Source organism: Benincasa hispida, chromosome 9 (assembly GCF_027475165.1).
Source record: "Benincasa hispida cultivar pf3 chromosome 9, pf3_genome.v1.1, whole genome shotgun sequence".
Lineage (NCBI taxonomy): Eukaryota > Viridiplantae > Streptophyta > Magnoliopsida > Cucurbitales > Cucurbitaceae > Benincasa > Benincasa hispida.
Window position 1 is genome coordinate 24298505 of NC_143486.1, and position 17120 is coordinate 24315624.

The 17120-nt window shown below is 37.7% G+C and overlaps 1 protein-coding gene across 1 annotated transcript; it reads right to left on the reverse strand.

Moving 5' to 3' along the window:
* LOC120084622 (uncharacterized) lies at positions 1-702 on the reverse strand. The gene has a single exon (XM_039040431.1). The coding sequence runs from the start codon at positions 700-702 to the stop codon at positions 1-3; it is 702 nt and encodes a 233-aa protein (XP_038896359.1).
* Positions 703-17120: the final 16418 nt, after the last annotated feature.

The window sequence follows — 17120 nt, forward strand, 5'->3', positions numbered from 1 at the left end:
TTAGAGTTCCTTCACTTTCAACACTTCATTGAGGCATTCTACTATATTTTTCGTCATCTTATCATACCTGTAATGAACTTGATAAACCCTTGCCCACCTTTGTAATCCAACCTCCTCAAGATAGGTCGTCACATCAGTATATTGATGGAGCTTAGCCCAATACATCTGAAACTCAGACATTCTATAAACTTTCATTGCTAGGTAGAAGTATGAGATTATGTCTTTATTCTTGAATTTGTCAACCAAATTGTTTCGAACATGGTACATACATAAAGCATGAAATGCATCAAGGAACATACATGTAACAACTTTTGCAATTGAGATATGACAATCTGATATAATCACTAAATTTGGAATGTCTCCCATTGAATCCTTCAAATGAATCATGAACCAAGTCCATGATGTATCGTTGTCACCATCTACAGTACTGAAGGCGATAGGATATATGTTGTTATTGCCATCGATACACGTTGCTATTAACAACGTATCTTTGTATTTCTCATACAAATGGGTCCCATCAACAACGATTACTGGGTAGATGTAGTTCAAAAAACCCCTGATACATTGACCAAGTGCCATGAAGATGTACTTAAAGTATTGTCTGTCCTCCACTTCAACCTCAAATATCGTACCTGGATTTGCAAGCTTAAGTGCCTCGCCATATGCCCTAACAATAGCATATGATCCTTCAGCGACCCTCATGCGAACACTAATCTGTACTCTCTAGCACGATAAGCTCGCCCGTAACTTATGTTCACTCCATAATCTCGTCAGACATCCTCAATTATATCCTTCAGGCAGTATGTTCGACTAACTTGTTCGTATTTAGACTTGATTAAGTGTCTAATAACCCAACTTTTTGCTTGTCGGTGATTACCCATTCTCATTTCAAGAGAATATGTATGTTCGCTTGGATATTTCGTCGATTTGAAGGAATCAATTTCTTTCATTTTTTTCTGCATGGAACCTCCACTTGCACTCCTCCACCGAACACCGGAAAGTTAGCAAGCTCTTTGTTGACTTTTTTACACTGTAGTCAAAGTTCTTTCTTATTGCAATCAATAATTTAACTGGGAAATCATATTTCGAAAAGAAAATTTGATCGACCTTTATATCCTCGTCATGCAGACAGTCATGAGGTATTATGATGAGGTCGTCATACGATGGGCGCTCTAATGGTCTGGGTATATCTACAAATGGTTGGATTGGAATGGTAGATTGCATTTGAATCGAAGGCATCACAATTGGTAGGACGGGAGCAGGTGGGGTTGGAACATGGATATAAGGTGTTGGAGAAGTTTGTGGTCCTGAAGATTGTCCATATCCATGTTCAGCATCGAACTGTGAAGTACATCTAGGTTCACTGTTGTGACCAAACCAAGCTTCACTTCGGTCATCCCCCAAGTTCTGACTGGTTGAAATGGGTTGATCGATGTTGGAGTATACCAGCATGCAGCGGAAGCAACAAGGATCAATAAGCATTCTAATTCATTACTTTTGGCTATAAATTAAGTATGCTCATAAACTAATAAGAGGGTTTCATGACATACTTTTGTAGAACCACTTGAAACTCGAATTCAGCTACAAATCTTCTCCAAATCTTCTTGTGAACCACCTCAATGCCTTCTCTATTATTCTCTTGAAGCCTTAGATTGAGTTATGGGACTCAAAATAAGCTTGAATAAAGGGAATTTGGAGAAGTGGCACACTGAAGCACGTTGGAAGAACACATTCTTCAACCAGAAAGTTTTTCAGCAAAAACTCATCAAGTGCTTCAGTTTGCATGCTCGATTCTCAGTCCAACATTCTCTATTTATTGGAAGACCATCATGCAAAGTAGATAGTTGCATGAAGAGCAGCTCATGCTTGGAGGATTGACTCAAGCAATGGTGGAAATTGAGTGAGCTACTAAGTTGGTAAATAGAGATCTCCCACTTTTTCCATTTTCAAGTTTTCAATCTTTTTTTAATATTGTTTTATAAATTGATTTCCAAAATTAATATTGTTTTCAAAATTGAAAACTTTATAAATCTTACAAAATTAATACATTAATTAATTTTCTAATAAAATTAATAATGAATAATTAATTAAATAATTTAATTAATTCTAAGTAATTCAATATTAAATATTAATTTAACTTAACACTAATTCCACCATCATGAATCTCTATTCAGGAATTTAATATTTAAATCATATTTAAATATTAATTGATTCTCCAATTCCGTTGAATTCCAAAATTAAACACGTAATTATATCACATATAATTACTAATTCCCTTAATTCTAATTTGAATGTTTCAAATTAACTTATCATGCTACTCTAAGGCTAATCCATTTACGAGCTAGTAGGGGGACCTCGTAGACCTACAGATCATGGACTCCAACGATCTGAGATTAATTGGCTAAACTCTTTACATCAAATTAACCCTTATTCGTTAACTAATGGGTCACTCTACTAAAGCCCATAGTTGCACTCCCCTCACTGTAGATATATTATGTCCACTCAATAAAACCATGATTAGTAAGTTAACCCTTCACAGGTTGTTCGTAATAACGGTCGGATTAAATGTTTGTTTTACCCCCGAGATTACCTCTTGTTCCTTAAGTTCCATTGATCCTCTAATGAACAATTGGTTTGTGATCCGATCAACAAACAGTGTCCCTCTCGAGCTAATAAGAGGGTGGGGCCCTTTGTTCAAGACTCGAAGTCAGCACTTAAGGGAACAACCTCTCTACTATCCCTGAAAGCGAGTAGGAGTGAATTCCATCTTGCACCCTATGTCCGTAGCTATCCACCCGTTCTTACCCCCTGAAATAGAGGTTTATTAAGCTAGCACTATGGAGCCAACCCTCACCTATGCAAATCTAAGAATAATCCTGAATAAACAGGATTTCATAGTTAGCTTAGGAATAAGGTCAAAGTTACCTAGGTCATCGATTTGAAATAGTCAGTCTTAAACAGTAAACAATGTTGTAAAGTAAGAGTGACTAATTTCGTGGTCTGATATTGTACAAACCCATTGCACAATGCCCCCACTTCTCATGTCATAACATGTATAAATTGGGATCACATCGTCTGTAGTACTTTACAACTCCTTGTAACAACTATAGAGTGGGTCGCATCCGATAGTGTTACCAGAATAAGGCACCCAACCTTATTCATATACTATAGATCATTTTGACTTTTTACTCGAACCTGATCCACATTTATGTCTTCATATAAAGCTCAAGTACTCATATAATAGTCATGGATCTTTTAGTTTATTGAAATTATTTTAAAAACGAAATAAACAATTCTTATTTCAATAACGACTTTATTGAATTTTTAGAATATGTTTTATTGTTTACAAACCACGAGTTTTAGGACATAAAACTATTAGGTGAAAATTTAATTTTCAAAAATAAGAGGGAACCAACCTTTGGTTGGAGAATCCCATATTGGAAAATTTTGATTTAGAAGCCTTACTTTTGTACTCCAATCTTGGGTTTGGGTTTGGGCCCTAAGGGGTACCCAAGTTTTAGAAGGAGTGAGAAGATAGACCAATGTGGGTTCGGTGGACGTTCCCGTGTGTGATTAGTATCATTATTACTTTCTTTAATAAAGATGTTTGTATTTCATTTCCTTTTTTTATTATTATTTAAAACCGAAAAAAACTTGGTCTTCTAGCCGAGTCTTCAGGCCCGCCCTCGTACGTTTTGAGGTTGTTCGCCTTTTTCTCACGCGACAGTTCCACGCTGAAGGCCTATAAAAGGTGTGGCCTTCAGCAGTTCAGAACACAATTTTTCACCTCTTTTTGAAAGTTCTTATAAACCCTGAGCCCTAATTTCTCTACTTGAGTATATTCCCTACTGAGACCAGTGTGGTGAGTAGGTTAATGTGGAAATTAATGTGTAACTATAGAGAAAAGGGTGAAAAGTTAGAAGAAATGTTTGAATTTGGAAGCTTGACTCTTGGGTAAAGCTTGAAAAATTGGCTAAGTGTAACCCATGCGTTGGAAGCTAGAAAATTGGCTAAGTGTTGTCCCATGCATTGGCCTTGCCCATTTAAGAGGTTATTTGGGCGTTGAAGGAAGCCAAAGTATGGCCAAGAGAAACGCATGCAGCAACCAATGTCTTGAGAGGTTAGCAAAACATACGATAGCCTCAAGTTGTGTGGACATGGGTGCTAGACGATCGTGTAGCAATGTGAGGAGCTAAGCGATGCGGTATGCGATCGTACGATAAAGTACGACGCTAGAAATGCGGAGAGCCGCGCTAAATGATAGCGCTATGCGATGGGCGATAATGCTATGCGATGGGCGATAACGTTAGATGATGAGGCGTTGGCACTACACGATCGGCATCAGTGCTAGACGATGATGTTGGGCGATGGCGCTACGCGATGGGAATGTGCGCTAGACGATGGCCGTCAGCGCTACACGATGGGCAAGGACTATGCGGTAGGTTTTGTGCTATGCGATAGACGTAGGCGCTATGCGATGGTGCTATGCGGCAGTAATACTAGACGATGAGCTAGGCGATGAGACAAGCCATGGTGGACGCATGGTGAAACGTCTTTGCATTGCTAAGGCTTGCAGTACATAAGGTTTATGAGGTTAGGTTACGTTGGTCTTGAATAAGAGACTAAGGATGTTGGCAAACAAGGACATACATGCGTTGGTCATAAGGGATGCATTAGCAAGAGCCTAGGCGATGATAAATTATACCATGAGGTGTTGAGTTGAGACCTAGCTTGATCCAAAGGTTGTTATGCGTTGGTGATGTGCTATGTGCCAAGGACATCCGAGGGCATGTAGGTGCATAGGACAAGGCTTGAGCAAATAGTATGCGTTGGAAGAGTGTTGGTCATTATCCTAGTTGAGCACATAGGGCAAAGGTAAGTCATGCGAAAGAGAAGGATATGCGGCCAAAGATGAGCCTTGCAAGCATATAACATATGTGACCAAGTTGTGTCAATTGGATGCACAAGGTAATGTTGGATGGATGCATTTTAGTTCATTATCCGGACATGTGGCTTATTGGGAAGAAATCTTGGGCTTCAAGCAAATGAGGTGGATGCACAAGAAGACATGAAAATTTAAGCATTTTGTGTTGGCTAAGGAAGAGGAAGACACCTTAGATTGCGATGGTATGAAGATTGCGTTAATAGTGGGGGGAAAAGACACTTGGACATGTGGCCAAGTAGGAGGTGTCGGCCTTGGAGAAATTTGGACGCCTATAAATAGAGCCAAGGACTTCTCTTCAGATCATAACTCAAATTCTCTTCAAAGGACATTAAGAAGAGTGTATGAAGGCTAATTGTGAGGAAACTATGTGTTGATGAAAGAACGCACGCGTTGGTGGCAAAACCATGCGTTGGTCATAAAGTTTCAAGAGGAGGAGACGCTGTCAGACAGTGAAGTCTAGAAGTATCATCAACTTAGGATGAGGATATCTCCCAGCATACTCATGCGTTTGGAGTGATTCTAAAGCCACTTGAAAGCTTCGAGAGTTTAATTTTTAGGGTAAGGCTGCTGAAGAAGAATCTCCAAGGAATCGGGCTAGAAAGTGAGGAAAAGACAGAAGGGTCAAACTATCGAGTAAACTTGGTCCAGTCTTGATATTTTGATGATTTCGGCCAAACCACGAGAAGTTCTAAGCTAAGGTCTTAAGGTAAACTTCCTGAGACATTTTAGAGCATGTTTATAGAAGGAAGTATCTTGGGATAAGGCTTAAAATTATGAGTAATCTGAACTTTAAATTAAATCTAGATCTTAGGGTTCAAAAAGGAGCCTGAGGTAATCAAGGAACTTCTAGAGAGAAAGGTTCCTAAACGACCAACGTGAGTGACTAAATATTTACAATGTTTTAAAGAAACTATGTTTTAAAGAAAGATTATTCTCATGCTAGTTAGTTTTATAAAGCAATTTCCAAGCAAACCATGAGTTATGTTTTAAACGCATGCTATGTATGAAAGTTTATTGAAAAACTATTTATGTGTGTTTAAATACACCAAGCATGCGTTAGTATCTTTAAAAACAGGTTTTCTATGCATTATGATTTACATGCTTTAAAGAGAAAGTCATTTTATGACTAGTTTTACATGAAACTCGATAATGAATGACATTTGAGAAGGTATCCGACCAACTCGATACCGAAGGACATTGAGAAAGTATCCGAGCAGCTCGATACTGAAGGACAAGTTTTGAGAAGATATCTGAGCAGAAGTACCTAAGGTATGATGGTACTTAGTATGGCCACGTGCACATTGGTAGTTAAAGTCAGAGATTGAGCAAAAGGATTCTCTCTTGACTAGCAGTTGACGTTGGGATTTAACCACAGCTACAACTAAGGAACGGTTTTAATGTTTTCTGATAAAAACAACTTTATATGCTTTATGCTTGGAAAATATTTATACTGTAGTACATGGTTATTGTAGACATTTATATTTCAGATTAATCTCTTTATTGAGACTTTTGCATGAGAATCAATTTTTTTTCTTAAGTCCCTAACTGGGCTAGCAAGCTCACCCCATTTTCAAATGTTTTCCTTTCCCCAAATAGCGGTCAAATCCTCAGGAGGTAGCTCTGCATCTGCTCTGTCACTAAAGGACAAAGATATTGTAACACGTCAGTTAGGTGGTTATTGTAAATATTGTACACATGTTACAGTTGTTCATATAGGGACTAAGGTTTTCGGCATCGGGACTTGTGAAACTAGTAATGTAATCTCTCTAAATATGTTGTGTGTTTAAACTTAATTAATTTAGCCTAAGAGGCATCCGCTGTGTATGAATTGCATGTTGGTATCACAATTATTTCCGTTAGAGTTATTAGGCAGTAAGTGTCAATAAAAGGGTTGATAACTGCTACAGTCATGTCCTTTCCTAGGCTCAAAGAGTAGTCTGGGGCGGGGTGTGACAATTGTCCTCTTCTACTCTTCCACTTTCCATTTTTCGAGCAAAAATAAAAAAGGGTGTGAGTTCTGGTCGGTAACGGTGCATTTTCGATCGGGTTTTCTTTTTTAGGCTGTTTTATCTTGGGGACGACGTGGTAATATTTTTGACCTGCTTGCACATTTGGGCAGAATGAAACGTCTTAAAGAGAGCAATATTCGCGACTCGGCCTATAACAAGCTTCTATTTTGTAGGTTTTATTCTTTGCTTGACCATCGTGACCTGACCATTTACTGCTGTCTTGTTTGTCGTTTCCAAAAATTTTAAGACGTTTACCGCCACATCACTAATGGCCCTCACTAGCAACAACGACCTTATGACATCTAAACTCAACGTCAATTCCAGTTTGAAGGAGTGAACTTCAAACGGTGGAAGCAAAAGATGTTCTTTCTCACTGTCAAGAAAGTTGTCGACACTTGTGTCAGAGATAAGTTGATAGTCCCTCTAGAAGAACCAACCGAATAATAGATAAAGCTGCTGACTGGGAGGAGAAAGAATTTCTTTGTAAGAACTTTATTTTAAATGGTCAACTGATGAGATGTATGACTACTACAGTACAATGAAGACAACGAAGAAGGTTTAAGATGCCTTGCAAAAGAACTATGACACCGAGGAGGTCGGGTCGAAGAAATATGCTGTTATCCATTATCTCAAGTTCTAGATGATGAATGATAAATTTGTGGAGGACCAATCCCATGAACACCAGAAGATAGTCCACGAGATAATTACTGAAGGTATGCGGTTAGACGAACAATACCAAATTGTTGTTATTATTGATAAACTGCCCCCTTTGTGGAAGGACTTTAAGAACACTTTGAGGCATAAGACCAATGAGCTCTCCTTGGAGAGTCTTATCACCCGACTAAGGATTGATGAGGAAGCCCAAAAGTAAGACCAGAAGGAGGAGGTGAATGCCGTAGCTGGGAAGCCCACCACTACCGTGGTAATACTTGACCAAAAATCAAAGAAGACAAAGATGAAAGGTCAGAACCATGGCTCCAACAACCAGAACCAATAGAAAAAACAGAAGCACCCTTTAGGAGAAATGATACAATTTCTCTACTTTAATTGTAATAAACCTGGGCACATGGCTAGAACTGTAGGAACAGGCGTCGTCCTGCTAGTCAGGCGAACCTGACAGAAGAACCATTAGTCGTCATGATCACAGAAGTAAATGTGATCGGTGGTTGTGAAAGGTGGTGGATAGACACTAGCGCTATGCGCCATGTCTGTCACGACCTTAGTCTCTTTAAAACTTATATTGAAACTAAGGATAAGAATATTCTATTCGGGGATCACCACTCCACGAAAGTTGCTAGAACCGATGAGGTGGAACTGAAGTTTACCTCTTGGAAGACCCTTACATTGAAGGCTGTCCCGCACACTCTGGAGATAAGAAAGAATTTGGTCTCGAGCTATCTCCTCGACAAGGTTGGGTTTACTCAAACTATAGGGGCAGACCTATATACCCTTACCAAAAATAATGTATTCGTAGGGAAAAGGTATGCAACTAAGGGAATGTTCAAATTAAATTTAGACATTAATAAAATGAAATCTTCTGTGTATATGCTGTATTCTATGAATGTTTGGCATGCTAGACTCTATCATATGAATAAGAATTTAATTAGTAACATGATTAGGCCAAAAATGATACCTTAATTATCCACGAATGAATTTAATAAATGCGAGTATTGTAGTCAGACTAAAATTATGAAAACTCTACATAAGTCTGTACTCAGGATTTCTAAGCCTCTAGATTTCATTCATTCTGATTTATATGAATTTCGTTGGGATTGGTGTCCTAATTCTCCCAGAGTCTCATAGTTTATAAACAGTTTATACACATTGTTTATAAATAAAATAAGTTCTCATATCCAATAACTAAGATCCGTGGTTATTTCATGTAAACTTAAGCATGTATGTTAGACATACAAGTGGATCATGCCTTAAGTAAAAACCTAAATGGTCTGTAGTATAAGGATAAAGGAGGGATACCTCATCTTGGTGACACTACGGATACGACCTGCTTTGTAGAGGTTTACAAGTGTTGTAAAGTGCTACAGATGGTCTGATCCTGACCATTCATGTGGAGACATGCGAGCGGGGGTGTCCTATACAAAGAGTTTGTATAAGAATGGCCCATGAGCTGATTCGTCTCTTTATATAACGTTGTTGATGATAACTTGTAGAAATATAAGTTATTTATACTGTTTTATTTAGATATTGTGGCTAAAAGAAAGAAAAGTTGCGTCGATAGTATACAAATTGGCTAAGAAATTCGAAAATTATAAAATGTCGTCAATACACCCACTGACACCATTGCGATGGTAGAATAGAATGTTTTAGTTTTTATTTGCAGGAAATTAGTCACCGCATGCGTTCATGGCTCAAAGATGAAATAAAAAACGCATCTACGTCGCATTGCACTCATCAATCAAGAACGAAGAAATGATCAACGCAATAACGGCGCATGCGACAATCGATCAAGAACTCTAGCGATCAACACAATTTCAAGCGCATGCGATAATAAAAAATAACACCGCATGTGGCGATTGATCGAAGATGTAAAGAACAACGCATTTGTGAAGGATTCTGACAAGTGTACAACTTTCAGTTGTGCATTTCTGACGGGTTGATTGCATAACAGAAGGAATTTCTCATTCTGCCATTTTAGGAACTACCACAACCATACAGTGGGGACCACACATTCAAAGAGCCAGGCCTCACCTATAAATAGCTTCTGCAAATTCACTGAAAGATATACATGAATACATAGAGACGTGCATATACTAATTATGAGAGAGAGGCTGGTCTGAAGTGACTTATAGAGTAGATTCGGGTGAACCACGAGACAAGGCCGAGAGGTGAGTCAGAGAATCCTTCCAATCCCTGTAGTTGAAGCTCTGTGCGAAGGTCAATTTTACCAGGAAAGCAAGCCTGAAAGGGAAGCTTTCCTCTCCACTACTTTCACATGCCGACAAGCACAACCTCCGTTCGGAATCTGTGTCAAGACGTTGACACTTCTTCTGTATTTGTTTCTAATCTCTATTTCATCATTTGTATTCATCTTCTCTAATCTTTAATTCACACCATGTATCAGACGCTTAATTTTAGTATTAAATGTTATGATAATTTCCATCTCTTTATCTCTTTCCATACATCCATAATCCATTTTCTTCATGATGTGTTCTTAATCCCATAGGTAAATAGCAAGAATTAAATGAGTAAGTTAATTTGTGTTAAGAAAATAATTAAGTTTAGCTAAAGCATGCTCGACGGCATCTTCACCTATGAGAGCAGAAGTGAAAATGTTATTCCGCCTATCGAGAAAAGGTTGGAAGAATACGTTAACTAAAGCAAGAAGTATTTCCTGAGATGGAAACAACCTTGCATTCATCACGTTCATCCCTGTTTCACCATAGAGATATGGGAACACGGCCGATCACCGAGAGGTGTACGCTAAGGGAAAGCAGAACTTTAGTTGCATCTTTAACACAATTGACAAACTTGCGATGTTTTTACAATTTACTCTTTCTCTTTCTACTTCATTCATAAAGACTTACCATCGCATACATTGAATCTTTGTACAACTTCACAGTCAGTTCTCGACCTCAGTATCATGTATCATGTATCTTTTATCGTGTATCATATTAGTTTAGGATTTATTTTATTAACGCATTTTTACTTTCACCGCAATTTACATTTCTGTATAAATCAACATTCTTTATTCATTATTAAAAATCGGTCGCATGTATCACAATAGTAGCACATTAACGAAAACAATCCCTGTGTTTGACCTCGGATTATTCTGAGAAACTTGTATTGGAATTATTCTTGGTTTCAGTGCAAGGAAACTTGTGACATGCACTACTACATCGCATACTACGAACATATCATTAACAACGCATATACTTAGACGTAGTATCGCATAGAAATGTCTTTATCGCAAAAGCACTTGAGCACATATACAACACGTTATCTATCATCACAGTGCATGAATAATAAGGAATTAATTTTTATGTCATCAGTTGATAATTGAGACTTGCATCTCACTAAAATGACCATAGGTGACATGACCTTAATCCTGAGTGTTTTGGGAACTTCTGCCTATGAGGGTAGTCCTTTGATTAGTATGGGTGAGAGTGTCAGATTGACAACTTGACAAGCCTACCTTTTTGGGGATTTGTCTAATTGGGGAGCTGAGAACTTAGTTACACAAGACGGAATTCACTCCTTCCCCGAAGCAGAGGTAAGTAGATAAATTGCTCCCTTAAGGGCTAACTCTGGGTCTTGAACATAGTGGCCACACCCTCTCTTTGGAAGAGAGGACCCAGTCATAGTAGGACTATGACTTATTGTTCATTAAACGAATCAGTGGTACTTAAGGAGTTAGATGTAACTACAGGGGCAAAATGGTAAATTGACCCAATTGTACTTACGAGCGATTTGTGAAGGGTTATTGCACTATTGATTGGTTATATGGATACAGAAATATATCTATAGTGAAAAGAGTGCAGCTATCGGTATTTAGTGGAGTGTCCGGCAGTTAATGGATGGTGGATCTCGTGACTAAAGAGTTTAGTTAGTTATTCATGTACCGTTGGAGCTTCAAGCTACAGGTCCATAAGGTCCCCTTGGTAGCTCAATGGATTCAAGTTGAGAATCAGATTTTGGGTTAGTTTTAAGTGTTCAAATTAACAAGAGGAAATTCAATTATATGTGATATAATTGGTGTGATGTATGAGATTCATTAATTGGAGGAATTAATATAAATATGATTTATACTAAGTACCATAAAATAAAAAAAGAACTATGGTTTATATGTTTCACGGGATGAAATATTAAAACTATAGGTTATAAATATAATAAGGTAAGTTGATTATCATGTTTATTTATAATATATTAATTATATGATAATTAATTCTTTTTCTCTAATAACTAATTGAGTGGGAGGTTATTGGAAGTTTTATGGTAACCATGAGATAAAAGGAAAATTGTTTTCCTACTTTTAGAAGTTTCTTCGTTCGGAAAGTACTCACGGAATAGGCTATTCAGTAGAAATTGTTCTTGCTAAGCGATAGCTGTTGAGAGACTAAACGATAGCTTAGAATTGACTATACGATAGTTACTCAGCTAATGGTTGCTACACGATCGAGTAGTAAAGTCTATTCGATAGGCTTGAGTTTACTAAACGATTGAGTACATCGCCTATGTGATAGACAGCTCCATATCTCCCACTTACTCGATCGTCTACTCGATCGCATACCTTCAATCTTCCTCAATCCAAGGTTATACAAAGCCCACAACTCTTGGATTCTCACACCGAGAATATCAAGGTACCACTTGTGATGGTGTCCCTACTCTGTTTGTGAATTGAGTTAGACTCGATTGGGTTCGAAGAGTATCAAGACGTTCGTGGAGTTCGTATTCTATTTGTTGCGTTCAAGTGTTGCTGTGGACACATTGGACTACGGGATTCTTGAAGAATGGTTCTTCAAAGGTATGCATACTCTATCCTTTGAATCTATTGTAGCATGTTGTAATTTCTATTGATGCATAACTTAGTTTTCGTTTAAGACTGTAATGTTTGTGTTCAATCTGAATGGAATTTTGAACGATCTACTTCCGCTGAGAAATTCTCTGGTTTGATTTCCTTCAAATTTGATGGCATATTGACTTGGAACAGTAAAAGATACTTCATTACTTTTATTGACGTCTGCTCTAATTTTACTTTTGTATATTTGCTGAAAAACAAAAGTGATGCTTTTGATGCCTTCAAACTTCTTGTTTTTGAAGTAGAGAATCAGTTTAATAGAAAGGTTAAAAGACTTCGTAGTGATAGGGGAACTGAGTACGACTCAGACAGTTTTAATGAGTTCTTTAACTCATATGGAATAATACACGAAAAGACCGCACCTTATTCTCCTGAAATGAACAGAAAAGTCGAAAAGAAAAATAGAACTTTAGTTGAGCTAGTAGTTGTTATTTTACTTAGTTCAAGAGCCGCGTCTTATTGATGGGGTGAAATCATCCTTACCGTATGTTATGTCCTAAATAGAATCCCAAAGTCTTAAAACAAAACTTCACCTTACGAAATTCTCAAGAATAAGAAACCAAACTTGTCTTACTTTAGAACATGGGGTTGTCTAGCCTTTGTAAGGATTCCGGACCAAAAAGGAGAAAGCTGGCTAGTAGTGCTTACGATTGCGTCTTTATAGATTATGCTATAAATAGTAAAGCCTATAGGTTCTATGATCTAGTGAACCAAGTGATCATTGAGTCAAATGATGTCGACTTCTTTGAAGATAGATTTCCTTTTAAATCAAGGAATAATGGGGGCTCGGGATCAAGTGGTCTAACCCCAGTTAGAAATCTTAATCCTAGAGAGAAAACCGACCCAAAACCTAGAAGAAGCAAAAGAGCTAGAACTGCCAAAGATTTCGGAAATGACTTCCTGACCTATAATGTAGAAGAAGATCCTAAAGATCTGAAAGCTGTTATGTCCTCAGTAGATGCCAACCTATTGCAAGAAGCCATAAATGATGAGATGGACTCATTTGAGTCAAATAGAACTTGGCACTTAGTAGATCTACCCCCAAGTTGTAAGACAATAGGGTGCAAATGGATCTTAAGGAGGAAACTTAGACCTGATGGAATTGTTGACAAATTTAAAGCTAGGTTAGTGGCAAAGGGTTTTAGATAAAGATAAAACGTAGATTTCTTTGATACCTTCTCTTCTGTCACTAGAATTACCTCAATCTTTGTCTTATTTTCTCTCGCTGCCCTTTATAACCTCGTAGTACATCAGTAGGATGTAAAGACCGCTTTTCTAAATGGTGAATTTGAAGAAGAGATTTACATGGAACAACCTGAGAGTTTTGTAGTCCATGGTCATGAAAATAAGGTGTGTAAATTAGAAAAATCTCTTTATGGACTAAAACAAGCTCCTAAGCAATGGCATGAAAAATTTGATGATCTTATCCTATCTAAAGGTTTCAAGGTTAATGAAAGTGACAAATGCATCTACTATAAGTCTGAAAATAATCTATGCACTATCTTGTGTTTATATGTAGATGATTTGTTGATCTTTGGGTCGAACTTGCACGTCATAAATGATGTGAAATCAATATTAAGTGCAAACTTTGACATGAAAGACGTACGAGAAGCTAGTGTAATCTTAGGCATAAAAGTGAATAGGTCGAAAAATGGAATTTCTTTAGATCAATCACACTATATAGAAAAGATTCTAAAGAAATATAATTACTTTGATTGTAAACCAGCCTGTACTCCTTATGACCCTAATGTTAAGTTGTTCAAGAACACTAGTGACAGTATTAATCAATCTGAGTATGTGAGCATCATAGGCAGTCTTAGATATGCTGCTGACTGCATTAGACCTGACATAGCTTATGCTATAGGATTACTTTGCAGGTTTGCAAGAAAACCTAGTAAAGAGCATTGGAATGCTATAGAAAGGGTAATGAGGTACTTGAAGAAAACCCAAAACCTAGGATTACATTATCAAAAGTTTCCCGCTGTTCTAGAAGGGTACAACGATGCTGATTGGATCTTTCTATCGGATGATTCAAAGGCTACAAGGGGTTATATCTTTAATATAGTAGGCGGAGCTATCTTTTGGAAGTCCAAGAAACACACTATTTTAGTCCAATCTACGATAGAGTCAGAAATGATAGCACTAGCAACAGCTAGTGAAGAAGCAGGTTGACTTTGAAGTCTGTTATCAGAGATTCCCTAATGGGAAAAGCCGGTACTAGCCATATTGATCCATTGCAATAGTACTGCAGCAATCACAAAAGTTTAGAACCGTTACCACAACTAAAATAGATGACAAATACGTCGTAAGCACAGTACCATTAGAGAGTTTCTCACTACTGGTGTAGTTAGAATGGATCATATATGGACTGATGAAAATTTGGCAGGTCTTTTGACAAAAGAACTGGCTAAAGAGAAGGTTTTCAGAACCTAAGAAAGGATGGGACTCATGCCTATAAAAAGATGAATCACGGTGAGAAAAACCCATCCTGTAGACTGAAGATTCCAAGAAATGGGTTCAACAGGTAATAACTGATCATAAGTGATATATAGTGAATCTAAACCAAACATAGAGTTCCCTTTCTATGACTTAGGTCTGAGCATGACATCCTCAAGCGTAAGAAAGGTTGAACTCAGTTCTTAATGAGATCTATACTTGATGACAAGTGGGGTACCTAGCTACAAAAGTACTCTTGATAGACTCATCTATGTGAATGTGGAAGTGAAGGCCGCTTCCTATGGAGTTTTTACGCAAACTCTCTAGAGCGTTCACTAAATCGGGATACACATGCTAGGCCTTAAAGCACGGACTTTCGTTGTACACCTTAATGACATTCTGTGTGAGATGCTGTAAGAGATAGAGTTCAAAACCAAGGGACTCTAGTATATTCTGAATCATTTACACCACGTAAAGGTTCAAGTCGTTAGACACCTTTACTTATACATGATGTTGTATAGACTGAAACTGCTTGATGAAAAAAAAATTCTCTTCTCTTTTTTTAAAATTTTCAAGTGGGAGATTGTTGGGTGAAAATTTAATTTTCAAAAATAAGAGGGAACCAACTTTTGGTTGAAGAATCCCATATTGAAAATTTTTGATTTGGAAGCCTCCCTTTTGTACTCCAACCTTGGGCTTTGGATTTGGGCCTCAAGGGGTACCCAAGTTTTGGAGGGAGTGAGGAGATAGATCAATGTAGGTTCGATGGACATCCCACACGCGTGCCACTCCCACCGTCTATCTAGTCGGGCTGGACTGGTGTGGCGAGGAAAGGCGCTCGTGTGTGTGATTAGTATTATTATTTTCTTTATTAAAAATATTATATTTTTATTTAATTTATTTTTTATATATTATTATTATGGTTTAAAACCCCAAAAAAAAAATTGGTCTTCCGGTGCGTCTTCCGGCCGAGTCTTCAAGCCCGCCCTCGCACGTTCTGAGGCTGTCCGCCTTTTTCTCACGCGATAGTTCCACGCTGAAGGCCTATAAAAGGCGTGGTCTTCAGCAATTCAGAACACAATTTTTCACTTCTTTTTTAAAGTTCTACTCTCTTACTCTTCCACTTTCTGTTTTTCAAGCAAAAATTAGAAAGGGTGTGAGTTCCGGTCAGTAACGATGCATTTTCGATCGGGTTTTCTTTTTTAGGTTGTTTTATCCTGGGACGACATGGCAGTATTCATGACCTGCTTGCACACTTGGGCAGAGCAAAACGTCTTAAAGAGAGCGAGATCTGCGACTCAGCTTATAATGAGCTTCTATGCTTATGTTTTTCAGGTTTTATTCTTTGCTCGACCACTGTGACCTGACCGTTTGTTGCTATTCTGTTCGTCATCTGAGGGTTTTACCATTTCCAACAATCCAACAATTGGTTGGATTCCAATGTTTGTACATATTGTTTATGTGTACTCTATGACTTTTGCAAGATGTAACTAATACAAATAACAACATCTGGGATGCATCACTGCCTTCTAAAAAAAAGCTAAGGTCTTCATCGTTGATTATGTTGATTGAGGGAGCTGGGACCAATAAATTGTAACAACATTTGATGTGTATATCAAACATATCCATATCGATATTCAGTCGTTGGTGCATCATACTCATTAATTCACTGACTGTTATACCATTTCTGACTTTCAAACCTTTCGAGGGAAAAAGACGCTATCGCATAGCAAAATGCTTATCGTTTAGGAGAAGCTACACGATCGTGTAGATTTTACTGAATGATTGTTTAGGAAAAAGTATACGATCATTTAGCAAAATCGACACATTATATGATCATTTAGAGAAGCTATGCGATCGTGTAGGAAATAGTGTGCGATCGTTTAGGCATGAGGCAGACAATCATTTAGGCGGTGAGTGCTATCGTATAGGCTCTCAAAAAAACTTAAGTGATCGTTTTCTTTTTCAACAACGCGCTCTTGCAAATTCTTTTGGACGATCGATCGAACTCTCGAATCAAAATGAAACAATTTCATTTTTATTTCATCGGTTACAATAACCGACTCATTCCCACTAACCCAAGTCCAAACGTGATTTTTGGGTTAATTATCATATAATTAACCAACTAAAATATTAATAAATATAATCATATTTTATTTTATCCTATAGTTTGATATCACATATCTACTATAGTATT